We start from the raw sequence: 20,818 nt of genomic DNA on the forward strand, positions 1-20,818 counted from the left end.
CTCTGAACATTTTGATTTCCAGTCCTAATAGTCACCAGGAATAGGTCAAGGTCAACAGTCACACATGTGATTTCAATGACATACATTGTATTAGATTAAGTTGGATAATAGATTTTGTAAGGGACGAACTTCAAGAAAAATGTTAAATGGAGCATATTATGAAGTGAAAACTATTTATTTATTAATCATTCGATTAACTTCACTGATGCTTTCTCTGATTTGACCGCAACCTGACCAACTGTTTTTTTCGTATCATATGCACACTAGTAAATGCATGCAATCCTAGTATACATGTATATCCCATGTAGCCAGTTCATTGTGTGTTATCTCTACATGTAGTAAGATATCAAAATGCTTGAGATATAATTTTAACAGTTGATAGATAATAATTCAGAATTAATTTGTCTTGCTTACGCACTGAAGTCAGGTTCCCAATAATATGTGATATCTAAAATTCCAGGAAGACGCAAACATCATTATTATTGTGTATCGGATTCATTGTGATTACGATTACATAGCGAAAATTTAAACGGAAGGAAACCTGCTTTTCACGGCAAAAATTAAATCGAAGAATTCGTATTGTATTTGAATAAACATGAATGTTTTGAACGAGGAATACAGGGAAATTGTTGTCTCTTACCGATGTGCTTATAGTTCAGAACACATAAAAACTATTCATACGTTTGGATTTGCTTATTTCTTACGAAGCATTACCTTTCACCTTTATATTTCGGAACTATATATTGCAGTACCATTATTAATATATTATGCTATATACATATACATACAACTGCGTATTCACACAGCCATACAATTAGTCATTTAAGTTTGTCCCTAATCATTTCATATCACAACAGATGCATATTATTTCAATCGTTCAAGAGTGCTGAATCAACGCCTTATATTTTTAACATAGTTGAACATATGTATTCAATATAATGTTCCTTTCAAGAAAAAGACACCAATCCTTTACGAATGAAACAGGACAGATGTGCTATAAAGTTGTCGCCTCCTTGAATGAGTCCAGATTTATCACAACCCGTTTCCCGTTCATACTTGGGGAAGAGGGCGAGGAATTAGGCGAATCCTCCTTCTGGGCTGCTTCTGTCATCGCAGACAGTTTATGTTGGAGATGTCTATTTCCTATTTTCATATTCCTCTGTTTTAAGAACTCAAGTTGAGTGTAAAGTCGCCGAAACTCTTCCTGAAAAACATAAAAAGAGAAGCAAATTTAATATAAAAATGACTGTATGGTCATAATTACAGAGGAAAATGTCGAATTTTTCGCATGAGTAGAACAGAACAATGCGGAATGAAGCACATACTTACGCGATTTTGAACCTATGTTGATTAATGTTATTGATTAAAAACTAAATTTAAGTTGTAATTATGACCGAATTTAGATTTTACAAAATGACGTTTTTGGATATATGAGTTCATCCGTGATTTGGCATGTCAGTCATCAAATTGCATTAATAGAAGTGTCAAATGTTCTGATATTTCTACATCTTAGTGGAAACTGAGCTCCTTAAGTAATAGATTTACCTACGCGATATAAGATATCCCCCCTTTACACGGAGATTCATGGAAAAGTACAAGGAGAATAAGACCAGATGTTCCGAAAGAGTATGTGTCTTCTGCTTCATCGACGACATCCGCCATTCGAATCTTGGTCAATCCAAGTATGTAATGCTGGCCGTGTTGGTTTCGTTGTAAATTTGAAAAGATCGAAATAAGCGGCAGATGTAGAACAGTATGTCGTGTCTTTGATTTACAATTTTGGTGGGTATATACGAAGGACGTCGTCAATACATTTCTTGTTATTTAAAGACAAGATTCCAGTAGTATATCTGAAAGTGAAATTTAACGACTTTTTGTGACCCGTTTTGATAAGCTATTCGATAAATTCAGCCTGGTATGAATACAAAAACTAGTTAGCCAACAGAGGGGCACAGTTAGTTTCCATCTATAGCAATAGTCTGTTGGAAAACCATACCACCAAACTCGACGAATAGGTTGTCAACCGGAAACTTGATTTTCTTTTATGATTTTGTTCTTCGCATGTTTCTCCTTTGATTTGGATAGATATTTTCCGAAATACGCTTCAGTATAGTTCACAACCCTATATTTGTGCAGTTATTCACCTTTCGTGGAGAAGAAAACTCCAATAACAAGACAACAAGGGCAGTCTTTCAGTTAAGAATGTGGTATGTTGCTGTACAGAATGGAAAAATCAAAGGATCATATGGAAACTATTGTTCTAGGAAGACAGCGATTGTCATACGGTCTTTGGAGTTCTTTATCATCTGCTTACTAATAATTCCACTTCTTCAGTAAATAGTATCACAATCAGACTGTAACCCAGATTTGGAAGCATTCAGAATGTTAGTAGTTTTGACAAAGGCTTGGTTGAACAGCTAGACGAGTCAGCAATGAAACGTTGTTTAAGAGAATCCTTGTGAAGTTAAGGAATCCAATAAAATCGGGGGAGGTCTGTATTTGTATCATTAATAGGTAATCTTAAATGAGGAAGGTCCGTATCTTTATCATTAATAGGCACTCTGAATGATTGTAATACCGAAGCATGATTAGTCGGTATTTCTTCTTTGGAAAAATTCATAATACATCGGTGGGATTTCCTTCGAGTAATTGGACTCCATATTTGTGGGCACAAGAACATCAGGATCGAGGAAAGCTGACCTCTGTTTTGTTTTCATTTTAGACTTCAAGCTGCAAATTCTTTTAAGAACAATGAACCGAACACCTTTAACCTACTCAAAAAGTGAATCCAACACAGCTTGTTCTCGTTTCGTCCATTCTTTGGCATAGTTTTTCAACACAGTCCATAAGTATCTTGAAATTCATATTCCCCTATTCCTATTTCACGATATTTGGGACCGTTAATGAAAAGCTCTCGTACAGTGTACCTTAACATTTTGAATAAAACACTAGTTTGATACAACGTAAAAACCGATTAAAATCGGATCCAGTCCATGTTGATAGGTTCGCAATGTTTTCTAGTTAAGGATGTATTCACAGTGTCTTTTTCCGTGACAAATATGAACGGTGTAATCTCCAGAAACAGATAAGGGTTGTTGGATGAAACACCTCTTTTTGTAGAAATTTTAATGACGCTTTCGATTAATCAGTTGTATACCATCAAAACTATCTATCAGAAAGTCAATGTTCTTTTGTTTGCGACTAATTTTGTTAGTATTTCCACCGCATTCTGTCACTGTGTCACCACCAAACAATTCAATCAGGACTTTTTTCTAGCTCGACTTATTTATCAGGAGACATTCAGGAGGTATTCGCTCTGTTCTCGCTCTCCTAAACACGTTTAGGTTATACAGTTCAATAGGAGCTGTAATAGATTGCCACGACTTCAGAAATGCCAATCAGCTTTTCATATATCATATATATTTCAACATCGGAACACAGTTGATAGAAGAAGGTGTCTTATTGTGTCAAGTCTCTTCATGCATTTTAATTATAAACTATAGAAATGGGAAGTGTCAAAATTTCCGTTTGAAATTTTAAATGAACATATCAAATACTGCAGGATACAGCACAAAAGACATTTGACATGAAAAAACAACATCAGTTTTTCACGTGTTCTCAAACATTATTATAAGCACTTGTAAATTTGAATGCTTGATGAAATAGATGAAAGGACGTGGAAAATATTGTTAAGAGAAAGAATATGCAAAATGACCATGAAAAGCATTAAAGTAAATGGTAAGCAGCCAATGTATCAAAATTTAACATTTTAAGTTTCGTATAAATAATACGAATTCGGAAATATCTTGTGAAATAAGTTTAATAAAACAAAATAAAAAAAAAAATACCAACAGAGCAATATTTTGTAGCAAAGGCACGTAATAAAGACACAAACAATGGCTATATAACATTGTGATAACAGCAATCCACCCAATGTTTTCACAATCATTGTTGTGTACTGTATGCGTCGCCACCTGCCTATCTGTACAGGTTAGACAGAATTTACTACGACGCTAACTTGCGAAAGGTTGTCGACTTTTTCATGGGTCATCGTTTGTTGCAGTAAGAAAATAGAGAATGAAAAACAAATTACAACGGCAAACTGACTGATATGAAATGTCTTTTCCTGTTGTATCTATCCATGGTAAACACAGACATAAAATCTTTAAGAGCATTTTTTCTTGGTTTACTCATCTTTGGTGAAGGATGATCGATGATATAAAACGTAAAACACGTTTGAGATTCTAGTCAAATACTCTTTCCTGGATCTTTGAGAAGAAATGGATTGCATCGAGTACTCGGCAATGAAAGACACCTCATGACAACGAAGGGTTTGACTGGTGTAAACAAGCTCCATAATATTTCAGATGTTGGCATATTTCATATTGATGCAGAGTGAAATTCGTGTCAATGTCATTTAACAGCGCTTCTTCTCAAGAATGAGTATTGCTTCTTAGAACGTGACTGAGGATTGAGAATGACAAACAACAGTGGACAGTCTAATACAGCTCCTGAAATCCGATAATTGTTCCCGACTTTAGGTGGCTATGACACGCAAGGCGCTGATTCCGAGACAACCTATCTGTCATTGAACCTATTTTGTTTCCCCGTTGTAGCATTGTCGCACACTAATGTGAAAAAGTTATACAGTAAATCAGTTTCATCTACTTAGTTTCCATGGTACAACGTAAATCACATCGGTGATATTGCTTTCAACTAGTACAAATACAATAAAAAAATATTAAAGTGTTTGTACACTGACTGAAATTAAAGCAGAAAAAACAGAAAGGGATCAACTATTTGTCAAGTACTAGCGATATACAACGTAACCCAAGAGCTCGGAAATGTGATGATTTCTATATGTCACGGTTTTTTCTTCTTTTGGTATAAATGATTACTTCGCTTTCTGTCAACAGTTTAATTTATATTTGCTGTATCTGTTTGATTCTTGAAATTAAAACAAAAGGATAAAGCAGTGTTTTCAATATATCGTGGAAATGAACCTAAATCGATTGGTATTCTTCTTCTCTTTTTTTTCACACGATCATTTTTTGAAGTGTTGTATTTGTTTTAATGATTGTGTATTTGCCCGAATGATTGCTGGTTGTTTATGCAATGTTAATATCAAAACAAATGTTATTCCCTCCAGATGATTAACATGTCCGTGCAATAAAACATGAAAAGCCCAATCATTATAGGACAGATAGGTAAACATAGCATACGGTATGATATCACGTGCGATGAACGCGACGAATGGTGTTATTGATATAGGTATCTGGTTGAACTCGTTTCTGAGTTATATGAACAGAGTACAGCAAATAAAACGAAAATGATATATAAATGTTTATATAAGTTATTGCCAAGTAATATGAAGATTATTTGACTTTTCGCGACCACGGGTCAGACTACATATTGTTTTCCCATGATATATAAGCAGTGTTGTGGCATTAACAATACGACAGACTGGACATTCCATTGTGGCTTGAAATCAATTTACGTTTATAAAAAATCTAAATCAAGATCCGTCACCGCCATCCTCCATAAAGTTATGAAAACAAATAAAAACAAATAATGACAAATAAATAAATTGAAGTAATAAACGCATTGTCGTGGAAACCGCCTCACTCATTTTGTAAACCACCAGGTCTCAGATAGTGCTCTAGAAAATCATGAACTAGAAGTATATGCATAGATACTACAATTCATTAAAACTTGTTTGATATGAACCTCAAGACCCGCTTTTTTAACATCAACCTATACATTTACATGTCGTACCGAATATAAAATTTACTGATATAACGTAGTTTAATCAATGTAAAGATCTATTAAGTATCCCCAAGAGTACACGAATCTGCCATTTACGATGTAAAGTACACGGGGATCTATTTACAGAAACCAGTTAACTTCATCATCAATAAACCTGCCCTAGTAATAAGACTTTTCCTTGCAGTTTACTGATATGGCACCGTATTTGTAGGACCTATATTGTACTTACACCTAACACGGAAAATATCAATATATCTCAGTTGACAGTAAGATGTCATTATCTCAATGGTGTTTAGGGCTTTAATTACAAGACTATGCTAACCAGGTTATATCTAAATAAGCATTCCATTCTATCATATGATCTAACCATCGTATATCTTACTAATTCATGTTATTAAAAAGAAACTATCGAGATGAAAATATTGTCTTTCATCATAATAGTGACAGTTATGGCAATTAAGCACAATATTCAATATACTATAAGAACAATTTGTCAAAGTTTCCAACGGTAAAGCAGTTACATGAAGCGGTGACCTACAAACGTGGAGGCATAGGCATGAGGGAATACAGTGTAATTTTTTCCGCGGAGAAGTTGTCACGCAGTATATCACATGTAGAAAACCTTCCTAGTCCATGAGAGAAGGAGCCAGACACCATTACTGTCATATTAACACTCCATAAAATGATAGATATTTTCTCATATACCGTCATAAAGATGCTGAAGGCAAAAGATTAAGGAATGTAGGTCAAAGATATAATGACGTCAAAATAGGATGTGTTGAATCGATTTGAGTAATATTAAATATGCACAAAATATATAATCAAATGACTTGTATGGAGAGATGGAAAAAACATTCAATTTTTTTTTTATTTAAATATTTCTCTAAAATGTTAAAGTGAAAATGCAATTACAAATATACAACAATCATTCTGATTTCTTTCTGCCATAATAACACATTCTTTCAAATGGGAAACTGCGTGATTACGTTCTTTTAATATATTGACTTTTTGTTTTCAAAAATAGATTTTTTAAATCGATCGGTACGTTTTAATTTCAAATATCATTTTTTAGAAATTGAGAACTGAGTCCGATTTTCAAAAGTTTAGACACATAATTCTCATATTTGTCATAAATGTTTTGATTCAAAGAATTAAATCACCACAGTTTACCGTGCATAAGGTACACCTGGTAAGTAGCGCTACTTGTGGATTAATGCTTAATTAACACTAGGAAGAATGATTTTCGTGTTACCTGTCACTAATCTAATTGATATCTCTAATTTCAAGGCCACAAGACTACTGTTCTTCCTAGTGTCACATTCCTATTTTGATCGTATCTTGGTTTCTATTTCCAGGCTACTTTACCAGACATATCTTCAGACATCACAGAATTATAAGGCTAGCTTCGTTGCGGAGACATGCATTGAATGTATTGATTTTTCACTATATTGTACTCAGTTAGATTTTAAGAACAGAGATGTCTTCTTTTATCGGAGTTTTTTGCCGCAAAATAATTATGAAATACCAAGCGACCCAAAAGAAATAAATAAACTTAGGACTATTGGTTTACTTAGGTATACGTATTCTTATAACCGGCCTAGTCATCTTAAACTATTGTCAGTCAAAATATTCCGATAAAAGAGCATAGCCGTAAGCACGAATGCATAAAAATTAGTAGCAGTGATTTAGTTCTTCAGAAATATGTTATTCCAAATATCTAAAAAAAAAAAAAAAAAAACCCATAAAACGTTGTTAGTGGTGTGTTACGAATGTATACTATTGCAGCAAAAGTAGTTCTTCAAATATAGAAATACTATTTTTATGCAAATATGCAAGATATATGACATCCTTTTACAAATTAATCAGATATATTTTCATCCTGAACCTGGGGTAGCGCTACCTACCTGTATATCTTTTTCTAGCAAGCTTTCACACTCCGCTTCGTCCCCCTTCTCCGAGTAGTTATAATTACAGGAAGAATTACATACGGAGGCGTTAAGGGTCGATGAGGGTTTACTGGAGTTGAGGTGCTGCTTGGAACCTTTACTTATCATCGTTGTATGATTACTGTTTTCTCCTTTGTAACCTTTGTACACCAGGTAGGCCTGGATAATAACATAAACAAAGTTATAGTTAAATCAATGTACATTATTACGAAAACGAAATATTCAAGGGGTCATCAATGAGTAAAGCAAAATACACCTCACATTTTGAGGCAGGGTCTCCTCATATTAACTGATAACTACCTTTCTGAATAACATACGGGTGGCCCATCATATGGTTTCAACACGCTTTTAATGTGTTGACGCAAGAACACAACCACTACAGTACAGTTCAATTAGTTCTCAGTTTACTGAGCAGTAATTGTTGAACAGCACAGCACATAAACAACGGTAACTTTAGGCTAACCCCAATTGCAATACCCGTACATCTGATATGCCTTATAGATGGTTAACATAGATTTGGAAAAAATGTTCTTTTACGTGCGAAAGAAATCATTAGCAAGATGTTAAGTGCAAAAATAATAATGTCACACTGCAAAATCATTCATATTTGAGTAGGGTTTATTTCCGTCTAATTAGTCGGCACTCAAAATCCATTGAGTTATATGTTGACATTGATTCGTGAATTGTGTGAGCAAGATTCATCCACGAAATTAAGTGCCAACGAAAACGTATATTTTTGGAAAATTACGAAACTATATGATTTCAAAGTAGTTGGCTTAATTATCATGTAGTAAAATTTAGTTATTATCTTAAATTTAGAAACTGTAACAGACCTAAGCCAATCAAAGAACAACTAAATGGATTAGTATCAAATTCATCTTTCACATGAATGATCAATCACTCTTAACCATTTAACTGAATGTTGAGAAACGAGAATAACAGAGAACGCACCTACAGAATTTTAATCCAAACTTGATAAAACTAGCGCAAAATATGATGAAAAGAGAGATTGAAGAAAGGTGAAGAATGCTGAAAATGTGCTAAGGCTTTGCAGTGACATTTGTATCATCGAATACTTACCTTACTTCCAAACAAAAAAGCTAACGTAACAGTGGTGGTAAGTTGTGTATGTATAAATAGAACTAAAAGGAGAAGGTCCGGATTCGTGGGGAAAGGATCTTGTAAAAATATCCTGGAAAGAAAACAGATATATAGAAGCTTTCAACAAACATAATATTATATTTTACGTCGTATTATTTTATCCATTGACACAAACGAACATATATATCAAGATAAAATTACAATAAACCAACTTTGGTCGAATCTGTTTCATTTTTCTTTTATTTTTTTCATACTATAGAAAACATCAGTATTTTCTAAGGAATATTTCAATTGAATGTTTATTCAATACCAATGCCATATATACGAAAAACATGCCATTATCAAAATCTCGTGCATCACTTACTCTTAACTTTCATTGAAGACTATGAATTGCACAACAAACCTTAAACAGTATATCTCGAAATACAGATATAAAAAAAACCACATTTACTTATTAAGATGAGGAAGTAGAAAATATCACTATGTAAATTCAATCAATTATTTTTGCATAGTTAACAGATAATTTTCTATAGAGTTACTGGAGAAGTGAAAACATCCATAAACGAAATAGATAAATTCCTTTCGTGGCGATAGTTACACATACCCGTTGGATTGTTTATTGTTTACCTATATGTGCATATCTGCAGCATGTATATCACGTTTGATGTAAAGCATTTACCATCATTTAACTTATTGATCTGATTCAAATAAACTGAATACTAATGAAAGACCAAACGACCTCTGCGATTGATGGATTATCAACGTCAGAATGTCAAATGTGAATATTGTCACATATTCGAACATTTTTTTATTTGTTTATTTAATTTGATTAATTGAGTGGAAAAGCGAGCAATGCATTAGGACTTTAAGCTAAGTTTGAAGCTTTAGTCTTTTACTGCATTGACGGTGCAACAAAATATAGTTTTCTTGTTGAAAAGACGAAAACCTTAATCTCCTGTAATTGACCATGTTGAAACATTGACTTACTGTAGAGCTAATACCGTCAGTTTTATTTCTTTACCTATTTAGGAGAGATAGCTATCAAAGCAATAAAGGTCATGTCCTATTTAAGATAATGTGTCTGAACTCACATACCGCTACGGATATCCTGTGATATATCCCCTATAAAAGCAGCGGACTAGACGATATATATTTCAATTTCTAATCGATCTTCAGACATACTCATTAGCACCAGAAATAGTATAACTTGATCACTATCAGGATAAGCGAACATTATCATAGGTAAAAACTTTTTCTAAGGTGAGACAAATGTCTGTTTATTTATAGATTTAGTATTTATTGTGTTCATTGTAGCGTTGAGCTGAACGCAGAAATCAGTTATTTTTTTTGGACAATATACATATATATAAACGTCAATATTTCTGGTGTTATGAAATGTAGTTGTAAAAAGCATTTTTTTTTTTCTTTCGAATTTTGTTGTCTTAAAGTATAGAATCATATGCATATGAAAAAAATCATATGACTCTTCTTAGCAGAATAGCTGGGGATGGATAACGGTCACGTATTCCAACATGAAAGGTAAACAGTTCCAACACTACGAAACTACGAGATGAAAATGAAATTCCGCTACATGTAAAATTGAGGTCGACGTGTAAACTTACATGGAAACATTAAGAAATAAGGAAAGCAGTGTCTCGTTGTAGATTGCCCAGCTAATAAAGCGACTCTCGTTGAATTCTGAAGGCGCTTTTCTCACGACTATACACAGGCGAATTCCCCACAGTAGGAATATTAATTCCGCTAAAACAGAAACAAGTATACAATCATTTTAAAGAGATGAAGTTATTTGATTTAAAACCCATTTCAACTTATTAGAAGAACATGTGATAATTAGGTTTTCACTCATCGAATACACGAATTCGGCTTCAAAACAATATAATTATATAAAGAGTTTACCCAATTTCAGACGTCATCCTTTAAGATTATATCATAACACTTCTTTTCACTGAAACATTTAACCCATGCTAACTTTTGCTGACGCTATCAAATTAACCCTGCATTGTTCCGACTGTTATCAATTACAAGTAGATGTGCCTAATATATTACCGAATATCTAATTTGTACTGACGACAACAATACATTGATTGCCATCCATTTCAGGCATGCGTCGTGCTTTACTTAGCATTATTCTGATTTACAGTCGACATATTAATGATTGCATATCGTATAAACATCTAATCGATAGAACTACCACAAGACAAATTGTCATCTCGACTGACGATTGCCGCGAGAATTTCAATTATGGAATATAATAGCTTCTGTCAGCATTAAATAAATGGATATTTACGCATGACATATTGGATAGTAGATACATGAAGTATTCACTTAGTTTCGTATCATTAATTTAGTTTCGTATCAATTCGCAATCTGAAGGTGTCAGACTGCTATTTGGAAGACAGACAAAATGCAATCTTGTCTTCACCTTTTCCAGTTAATGTTATGTCATGATAGCACGTTCTCAAATCCCTAAAGGTATATATAATTTATGCTGTTGTAATGTTACAATGGCACGTCGATTATGTAACTTTGCGGCAGAAACGGTGTTTTTAAATCTGTTTCGGACTACATTTGAAAAAAAATAATCAGTTAGATTGAGCTTCACAAATCACACCTATTAAATGAGCCTTGTAAAGTTTATAGATAGATAATGTTGAATATTGATACATTTCAATGTCATTTCTCTAATTGTATAAAGCACACCAGAACAACGCCTCATTAAAGAATAGAGAAAGTTGAGGCTAATTTAAAATATGTTATGTCGTAAATGAATATGTACGTCAACTGTTGAAAATGCATGTGTATCTGGAGGCGCTATTAATGCTTCAGTTGAAAATCAGACAGAAATTTCAACTTTATACGAAAACATGAAAATGCATCAGAATTCAGAAGATTTTTGCTAAATGAAAATAGGGTTATTTCAAACTGCTCAAGATACCAAAGTCAATACTTGAAATACTTAAAATTTGCTCAAATAAGCTGGAAGAACATTTTTGAAATACATGTAAATACATTTTGTTACAAATATTAGTTTTGATAATTGAGTCTCATTTTTGTGTTGAAAAATATGAAAAAGATATGGGCATCAAGACAACTTTTGAAGTTTTGCCTAAAACTCTCGGCCCAAATTACGCCTTACATGTATTATGAAGTTTACAAATATAAACTAGATCAAACTTACAAAAGAAGACTTAAGCTGATATTAATCTTTCGTATTGGCCTGGATAAAAGCGCGTGATGTTATTGTGGGAGGAAACCCAAAGAAAACCCGTATGAGCAGGTAGGTGAACCCCATACCTTGCCACGTCAATTCTGGGAATCTAATCCCGGAATTTAAGGTAAAAATCCAGTGTGTTACCACTGTGCCATCTGACAGCTCTCTGGAGTTTATCATGATACCATGGCAACTGTGGTAATAATGTCTTGATTAGAAATATGACGATTATAATTAAATGATCATTTTATAATCATATATGTTAAGTCATTGATGATTATATCATAATCACAATTATTTTTATTAATGTATATTGATGTTCTAAATACCGATAGCTGCCGAATGGTCCCACCAATCTGCCGAACACTGGAAAGCCTTCAGGTCATCTACATTACGACCTGCAACAGACGCAAACAAACCTTATCCAGGATGTATTAACATATCCGACGTAACTGTTACAGCATTGCATAGGAATCACATGGCATTTCAAGTGTTTTTATAAAGTTTAGATGAATATGTCGGCATGACATAAGGATTCTATATACTTACTGGTAGTGTATAATATTTGTAACTGCCTTTCCCAGTGCATGATCGTAAGAACGGCCTAACATTTTTTATTTGCTCTCTCTCTCTCTCTCTCTCTCTCTCTCTCTCTCTCTCTCTCTCTCTGTCTCTGTCTCTGTCTCTCTCTCTCTCTCTCTGAAGGTCTTTTTCTTCCTACATTTCCTCTCGATACTTCTTCATCGCTGGATATTAAATGAGCGTCTGCCTTGGTGAGAAAGATCACGCTCTGTTCCCTTGCTGGCTGTGACATACACAAGTTATTGAACAGTTCCTTCTGCTTCTGTGTGTTGCTCACCATCGAAAAGAATGTAAGTGGGTAGGTTAGTCTGTTATCATTAGAATGTGACCGATACCTACTGTCATGTTACTGTATCCAGTTAAGACATTTCAGTGTGGTGGCACTATCAAACATGAAGCAGGTACTTTATCATTCGTGGACAATATGGTGCTAACTTTTGTGAAGACGAAAATTCAAAGTAATAAACACACAAGACCAAGAACTACAATAAAGTGCGATTCGATATTGAATGTTAGGTTAATGAAGAATTATATGGCAGTTATAAGGTGCTCTCACTGAGAAATAATCCATTTCCTAGTGCGATATGAAGCTGGACATATTTGATGTTCGTTAGTTTGCCTATTGATTCCGTTGTGGTATACTTGCTCTCATTTGGGAAAGCGGCTTTATTAACTTGGATTTAACCTTCAAAGTTTTACATGACGATGTCGCTCATGAAGCAAAAGACGCTGAACTTTCGAAACACCTATGTCCTATTCTACTTGTACGTTTCTAGGAGTTTCCCTTTTATTATTTCTTTAGTTCATGTTTTACACTAGTTTCATCGACTATGAACTTGTTGAAGATTCTGTTGACGTGTCGGTTTTTTTCCATTTCCCATCTAAATGGATATGTGAAGCAAAATCAGCTTTGACAACTTGTCTATTTGGAGTATTTCGGAAATTGTGAAGATTCGGAACACAAATGAAATGCAATATTAGACAGCACGTAATATCATCAAGAACAGAAATAAGATGTGTCTGCCCTACCAACCTTCTATAACTCTCGGCGTGCCGGCTATAGTCCTCGCTGTGAGATAAGCTGCACAGACGAAAATGATGATGAGAAGACGTTTGATGAGGTCTGCGTCAGAAATTTTCACACGTTGTGCTGACCTCACCCGGAAGACGACCGAAATTCTGTGAACGAGTTAAATCCAGATTGCATGATTGCAAGAAACCTTCAACTTTTTCGTGTTTGTCGCATACAAAGAATGAAATATGTATTTCATATATGATATAAACATTTTGATTTGAACAAAAAATAGTTACAAATAAAAATACACATTTGATAATATTAAGCATCACAATATGAAAAATTTAACACAACGAGGTGATATGTTATGACGATGACAAATATAGCGAAACTTTTTAATTTAAACGAAAATATTTTCTCACAGTCATCGACTTCACTTATACACGACAGCAACTTCTACTGCCACATATCAACAATAAGAAAAATAGTTTAAAGTCCTTGAAGAAATAACCATCAAAATCCCTCAGTTGGAATTTTGTTTAAATTCATCTGATATTTCTTTGGATGTGATACCGTATACATATTATATGATGATTTTCTATCAAGCGGGAACATGTTCATTTAGAAAAAAAGTTTTAATAAAGTACAAGAAAGTCAACGGCCGAGTAATAGAATGAGGTGCGTGCGACATTCCGCATCCGTCTAGACAAATTTGCCACTGATGTTGTGAATACAGTTAAAAAATCCAGCAACTATAGGCTTACTTCCTATTTGCACATGTGTTGCAAACACAATAAAAAGTGTTAACTTACCGCCATGTTTTCAAAAGAAGGGCCCCATAGGATATTGAAAATCCAATTTCTCTAAACCAAAATCTCAAAATGCAGGTGATAACTGTTGCTTCGAAGTATCCAACAATTAACTGCAAAGATAAGTACAACGGAATATAGAATTGCTTATTCTCAAAAGAGCAGTAAATGACAAAATCAAAAAAATATTTTTCTTCATGGGTAAATAACACGGAATACGTCCACTATAGGTTAGAAAGAGTTGTGTTACCATTCAGATTAATCAACAGCTCGGAAACAATTCAATCATCGGACGTGATAAGTGTTTCGGAACATGAAACCGTTTGCGATTGTCTGGACTCTCGTCTCTATTTGAATCAATTGAATTACCTCCCTTTATTGACGTAATGTCTATCGGCTTTTTTAACTGTGTATATTTCGTTATACAACCATTTCGCACTTTCAATAGTGATAAAATGTAGCAAAACAAAATTCAGTCCATAGAAACACTATTTGATAGCACTTTTACCTAAGAACTAGTATGACAATGTTGATTATTATATGATTATTATATGATATAGAATAGGACAGTAAGCTAGACACGCCCAACTACTTATAACAGTTGTATAATACTTCAGGTGATGAAACAATTCGCAAACGATCGCAACGGTAACACGTTCCCTGAATTAAAAATGAAAAAATACCGGGAGAATGTCTTCAAGACATGAATGTCCATATCCCATTCAGATAATGTTTAACGAATTTACCCAGAAATGATGAAAAGTGATATTTGATTCTTTAACCTTGACCTATGACCACATTAAAATGATAAGCTAAAGAACTCCATACTTTGATTAAATTATTCAGTTTTGCTTGATTCTTTTATATATTATATTGTAATAATTTAAGTTTCTATTATACTGATTTATTTCTGTTTGTTAATGGTAAGAATCAGGTAATCTTTTAAAATTGATATGAATCTCTGAAATGATCCTTACGGTTTCTAATAGTAACGCAAAATAATATCACTAAGTTTCAAAACGTGTTCACGGATTCGGCACTCAAGATTAGTTTATGAAACGTCATCGCAAAGGAATAAAAATATCATTCACAACCAAAATTTAGAACTATGTTAACACAAATTGACATTGCCTTTACTGTTACTATTACCATTACTAAGATTCCTTTAAAAAAGCCTTTCTATGAAGATTTCTATTATCAGAAAGGAAGGTTACCAACCGGACAATACAAAAGAAATGCTCCAACGAGAATTATCCTCATCAAGACAGGACTGCATGCCTTAAGGACCTAGAACAAAAAACATAACAGACGATGAAGGCAACAATATTGTTAGTCTCTGAATCACTACAAAGTCTGGAGTAAAACGGATTAATAAAGGATTATTGCATTTGCTTCCACCATGTATACCGTGTATCCTGTGGTTGCCAGCGGAAGTTTAAATTTCTCATTACATAAGTTGTTTTGGTGGCTATAAGCTATAAACCAGGAAATGTAAGCATATTATATCAAATTACGGAAAGGTCAAAACGAATGACTAGCGAATGACCGAGAAAATGAAAGGAGAAATATCATGTGTACCTGGAGAGTCTTCTGCTGCTTAGAAAATATTGGATTACAAAGCTATTTCAATAACAAGACATGTCACGTTCTCAAAAACAAATAATTCCGTACAACAATAATCACTGCATGGTTAAACTCGCGCGTGTGTGTATGCGTGTGTGTTTGTGTGTGTGCGTGTTTTTTATTCTTCTTGCTTTTCTTTTAAACTTTACTTGACGTAAATTCTCCAAACTTTGCGTCTTTTAACAACAAATAATGATAACGACTAAAAATGAAGATACATGGCCGCACCATTTTGGCTCAATAGTTTTTGTTCCCATAATATCACAATGTTCTTTGACATGTGATTAATGGACTATCTTTAATGACAGTATAACGTTTTTTTTCTATATTTTATGACTACAGTGTATTTGAAAATCTATCCTTCATTATTCGAAATGTTTTACTGCTTCAAACGAAGCTGCCATCATTCAATTTTATAATCGAATGATTTCCCAGTTGTCAGAAAACCAGTCGCTTCCAGTACATACCCTTTGATACTTAAGTACACATGTAACAATTAATTGAACCGAATGAACAATTTCCTTCTATGATGGTCAGGTGGCTATCGTTGAGCATGTTGACGATCTGAAGAGGTCGAATCAAGGGAGATGATCAAAAAGTTATCTTTGACTGAGGGATCCATGTGGAATGAAAACGAACTCAGCAGCCACTTTGAAGTACATTGTATTGTGTACATTTCCGGAAGGCGATAGAGTAGTAATCAATCTTTTTATCTGGGGCAATTCTAAAAGGCAGTCATTAACAATATAACAGCCAAAACAGAAATCTTCCATAACATCATTGCATGTGGTTATAGAAAAAGAAAAATTGAACACGTCAACGACAAGCCACATACTGTAAAATAAGGTATTTGTGGGCCTCAACTTCCGCGAGTGAAAAAATAAAACATGGTTTACGCTTGACACTTACCTACAATGTAAACTAATATTTACGGATATTTCCTTTTAGCTGATTATCATTAAGTGAACATTTGGATTGAATTTATAATTAAATACGGTATACATATATGCAAAACAATGAAATTGTTTCATATAACTATCTCAACTCCTTAACACTCTACAGCAGTGGCGGAAGCCAAAAGTCTGAAACCAACAAGCCGAGATATGACAATCAAAATCAATTGCTCTCATGATTTGAGACACACATTGAAATTGATTTAGTAGAAAATGAAGCGTGTTTGTAGGATTAACAGAGAATAAGTGACCATGTCGCCTTGAACTCCCTTAACTAGTCTCATTCTTGTCGCTAGATAAACTGACATCGTCTGACATATTCACCCTAACAGCACTTTATAAACTGTCTTTGATATCTGCCGAGAAATTATTCAACGACCTTTGCTATTTTGTCTGATCTTTTGACAAGTACACATAATATGTACTTATCCATTATAACCTCATGGGTGGTCTTTGTATGTGGATGTTTTAGAGTCCTGTTGCCTCTCTGATCTGACTTTACGGGCCGTCTTGTTTTTAGCGCAAATACATGAAATGATGTTTATTTCTAGGACCATAATAAAACAGACAACATAATTATATGGGATGCGTAAAGGAATTACGGTAATAATATATGTTCAAATCAATAACTCGCCATTAAGTTAATAATCACTTTAATTTGTTTCCATTCGAAGTATTGACAAAAAACGATCATTTTTGACAGATTGAGGTCTTGTGTTCTTTAAATCATTTGTTCAATAGTAGTGATCTTTTTATTTAAAAAAAAATGATTTTAAAATTATGGATAAAAAGCTATTGAGTCATATTTTTAATTGAAATCATATTTGTACATTTTTTTTTACATAATGACCTCATATATACACTTATATTTGAAGTTTAAAATACATACTGTTTTGAATTTTGAGATAGAAACTTTAATATCTGGCGCTAACAATGACAAAGTAAAGAATAATGCTCTTCATAATCAAAGGAAAATTTAAGTAGTTATGTTAAGCTACACCGTGATTCTTGTAGAATTGACTTATAAATCTCAGTATAATAAGCAAGTGTAAAGTTAATGAGAGTTTGTCTATCAACACACTTTACAAAGAAATTTTTTACGACACTGACGATTGATAAACTGGAAATGATAATAAAAAGTACATTTTGACGGTATAAGTGGCATAAGCTGTAACTTTCACTCTTCTCTCTCATTGTTAGACTCTTTAGCTACCATTTTAACATTTTTATTGCTTGGTTCCAAATTTTGTCCTAGTGAGTTAAATCCATTGTTTTTGCACCTTTTTTATCCATACATCTCTCGATTATTATTGGCATATTTCAATACAAATTAAGAATAGGATATAGTAGAACCAAATGAGATTAAACACTACACCATGCAGCTGTTGCAACCTTATAGGACTCGTCAGCGTCTCAAGGGCCTAATACTTTGAAATATTATCTCTTTTATAATGCACAGACTCATTTGGCGCAGGTTGTTGTGATATGATATGTATGAATCATTCGCCAAAGTGATAACAACATGTAGACGACCGGTTATATAATGATCCATTTAGAATAGAAACAAGGATAAGCCTTCGGCTACCTCCGTTTAAAAAACGGAAAAAATCAAGTGCACTTTGGTCACATATGATTAGTCTGTTAGCTGCAAGCAGTATGCAATTATAAAGAAGTCTAAAGAAGCCTTTTTTTCTTTTCAGACAAGGTAAACGCGGCGTCGTTTAAATATCGCAAGCCATTTAAGGCACAAGTCTCCATACATCGATTTGCTATCGGATAGATATCGGTAGACTTTTGATGTCTAAAGAAATCGTAAACGTGTCGTTGACCGATCTGTGCTGTAATTAACACTTATATCTTAATAGCAAAAGGTTATTAAAGCCTTAATAGAATATTAATGTATGGCTTTGGAAAATCCTGAAGAGCCTCCGGTGTTAAGTAACAACTATTCTGAGTCTACTTTTGTGTAAAGAGCTTTTTGTGTGAGAGAGCGATACCTTCTGGCTGTCGATATAGCTATGCTAACGTTTTCATGAGATTCGCTATTAGTTATTATTGTTTTTAACAATTTTCGCTGACATGAAATTTCCTATTTTAATTTTATATAAATAACATTTGTATCGATTATTAGCTTACAGATTATTCCGATTAGAACACCCAGCATATTGTGCTAAAATGTCGCTGTAGATTCGACATTCAAGAGCTTGCTCCCAATATCACGATGTTGCTTTGAACACATGACAGAAGAAAATACATAACACTGTGTGATTGTGAGATGCAGGTTGATGAAGATTAGGAAGAAGATATGAAATATTTTATACTTGTAAGTATGCCTGATGGTTAACCAAAAGCCGCTATCCTTTACATCTATCTAGTCTTTTGCCATTCCCTTGATTTGTTTGAAGTCCCCTTATGATTCTTTCCCTAGCTCATATTTTGTCCATGTTTCATAGAATTTGAATGAATCTGTTTACATGTCTTTATTTTTGTTGTTTCAGATACTATTTTGAATTTTTTTTTCGTCAAGTTATGAATAGTTTTCCTTGTATTTTCATTTACTGGTAAAGCTGATGTAAAGCTCTGTCGCGCGTTATCCGAGATAATGCAGGACAACATGGCGCCAAAATGACGTCACAATCTTGGTTTAATACTTATATATACAATAGCGCAGGTGAATTTAGAAATATGCTGATGTTAATGGTGACACCATATCATATTTGTGTCTTTTAATATTCGCTCTACCACATCACAAAAGCAAGATGTTCAGTATGGAATGTGTAGTTTCCTACTACAGTTGATGTGGAAGTGATTCCTAAAATACTTTTTTCGGGAAATGGTATACCATCACAGTAATTAAGGCTATCAGTCCGCTGTAGTTTTAAAAAAGAGATACAAGAAGTCTCATATCCAGTCCATTTAACATCCATGTATCTAATCATAGATATTTATAGATATTTATTTAATTATTAACGAAATCCTATTGCATAAGATGTAGGCTTCAGGTTTGGTTAACACTTTTAAACGTGTTGTATTTCTAGTAGTTACAGTTGTCTAATGAAAAATCATCCTTGTGCAATCTAACATCACGAAGCTGACTGACGGCGTCACGCATTTAACTTGAATGTCCATATGACTCAGCAGAAATAATTAAAGACGGTTCGTGAGAGAAAACAGCATGAATTTTTATACATACTCTACTGAATGTGGTGAAGGTCTTACAGTGGATGATTGGAAATAGACACTAGTGATAAGATAAAATGTTTCTTTTTATTTTTTCCTAGATTTGAAAAATCAACCATGCCACCACATTGTACTCGTGTGATGTTTTAGCCGCGATATTCATTCAATTGATGCCACTAGACGAATCAAAATATAATATACTTTAATAGTCTATAGTTTATATAAAGCTACTGAGTATGATAGTAGAAGAGGATTACCGAATATTGGCAAAAGAAGTTTACCTTGACATCTCGATAATGCACCGTAAACCATATCAGTAAAGGAATGCAACACATGATGAGTCCCGAGACACCCAGAACGACGCTACGCTGCATCCAGTTAAGTGTTAGGATACAGGGAGAGGGATCCTCGCAGGTGTCACATCCGGCTGCGCATGGCAGGCATTCAAACGATATATCATACACGTTCTCTTCCCCCTTCGATAGAACAAAATGCAAGTTGATTACTGCTTGTGAGTTTAGAAGTGATAGCATACATTTTAATCGTAAATTAATTCCATATAAATCTGCATTTTGATTATGTCATGTGGTGCACATTCGCAAAGGAAGATT

At 33.8% G+C, this 20,818-nt stretch overlaps 1 protein-coding gene across 1 annotated transcript in view; it reads right to left on the reverse strand.

The window, feature by feature from the left end:
• Nucleotides 1-783: 783 nt before the first annotated feature.
• LOC132554983 (probable G-protein coupled receptor 158) overlaps nt 784-20,818 on the reverse strand; it is a 97,303-nt gene continuing 77,268 nt past the window's right edge. Inside the window, exons 6-14 of the mRNA XM_060219311.1 lie at nt 20,489-20,683; nt 15,670-15,738; nt 14,455-14,564; nt 13,661-13,806; nt 12,375-12,443; nt 10,436-10,574; nt 8,793-8,904; nt 7,671-7,871; nt 784-1,204 (exon numbers count right to left, since the gene is read on the reverse strand). Of these exons, the coding sequence (XP_060075294.1) occupies nt 995-1,204; nt 7,671-7,871; nt 8,793-8,904; nt 10,436-10,574; nt 12,375-12,443; nt 13,661-13,806; nt 14,455-14,564; nt 15,670-15,738; nt 20,489-20,683 (1,251 nt within the window). The 3' untranslated portion in view covers nt 784-994. The remainder of the gene's footprint in view (nt 1,205-7,670; nt 7,872-8,792; nt 8,905-10,435; nt 10,575-12,374; nt 12,444-13,660; nt 13,807-14,454; nt 14,565-15,669; nt 15,739-20,488; nt 20,684-20,818) is intronic.

Source organism: Ylistrum balloti, unplaced genomic scaffold (genome assembly GCF_031769215.1).
Source record: "Ylistrum balloti isolate Yb309-2 unplaced genomic scaffold, AGI_CSIRO_Ybal_v1 Utg370450, whole genome shotgun sequence".
NCBI lineage: Eukaryota > Metazoa > Mollusca > Bivalvia > Pectinida > Pectinidae > Ylistrum > Ylistrum balloti.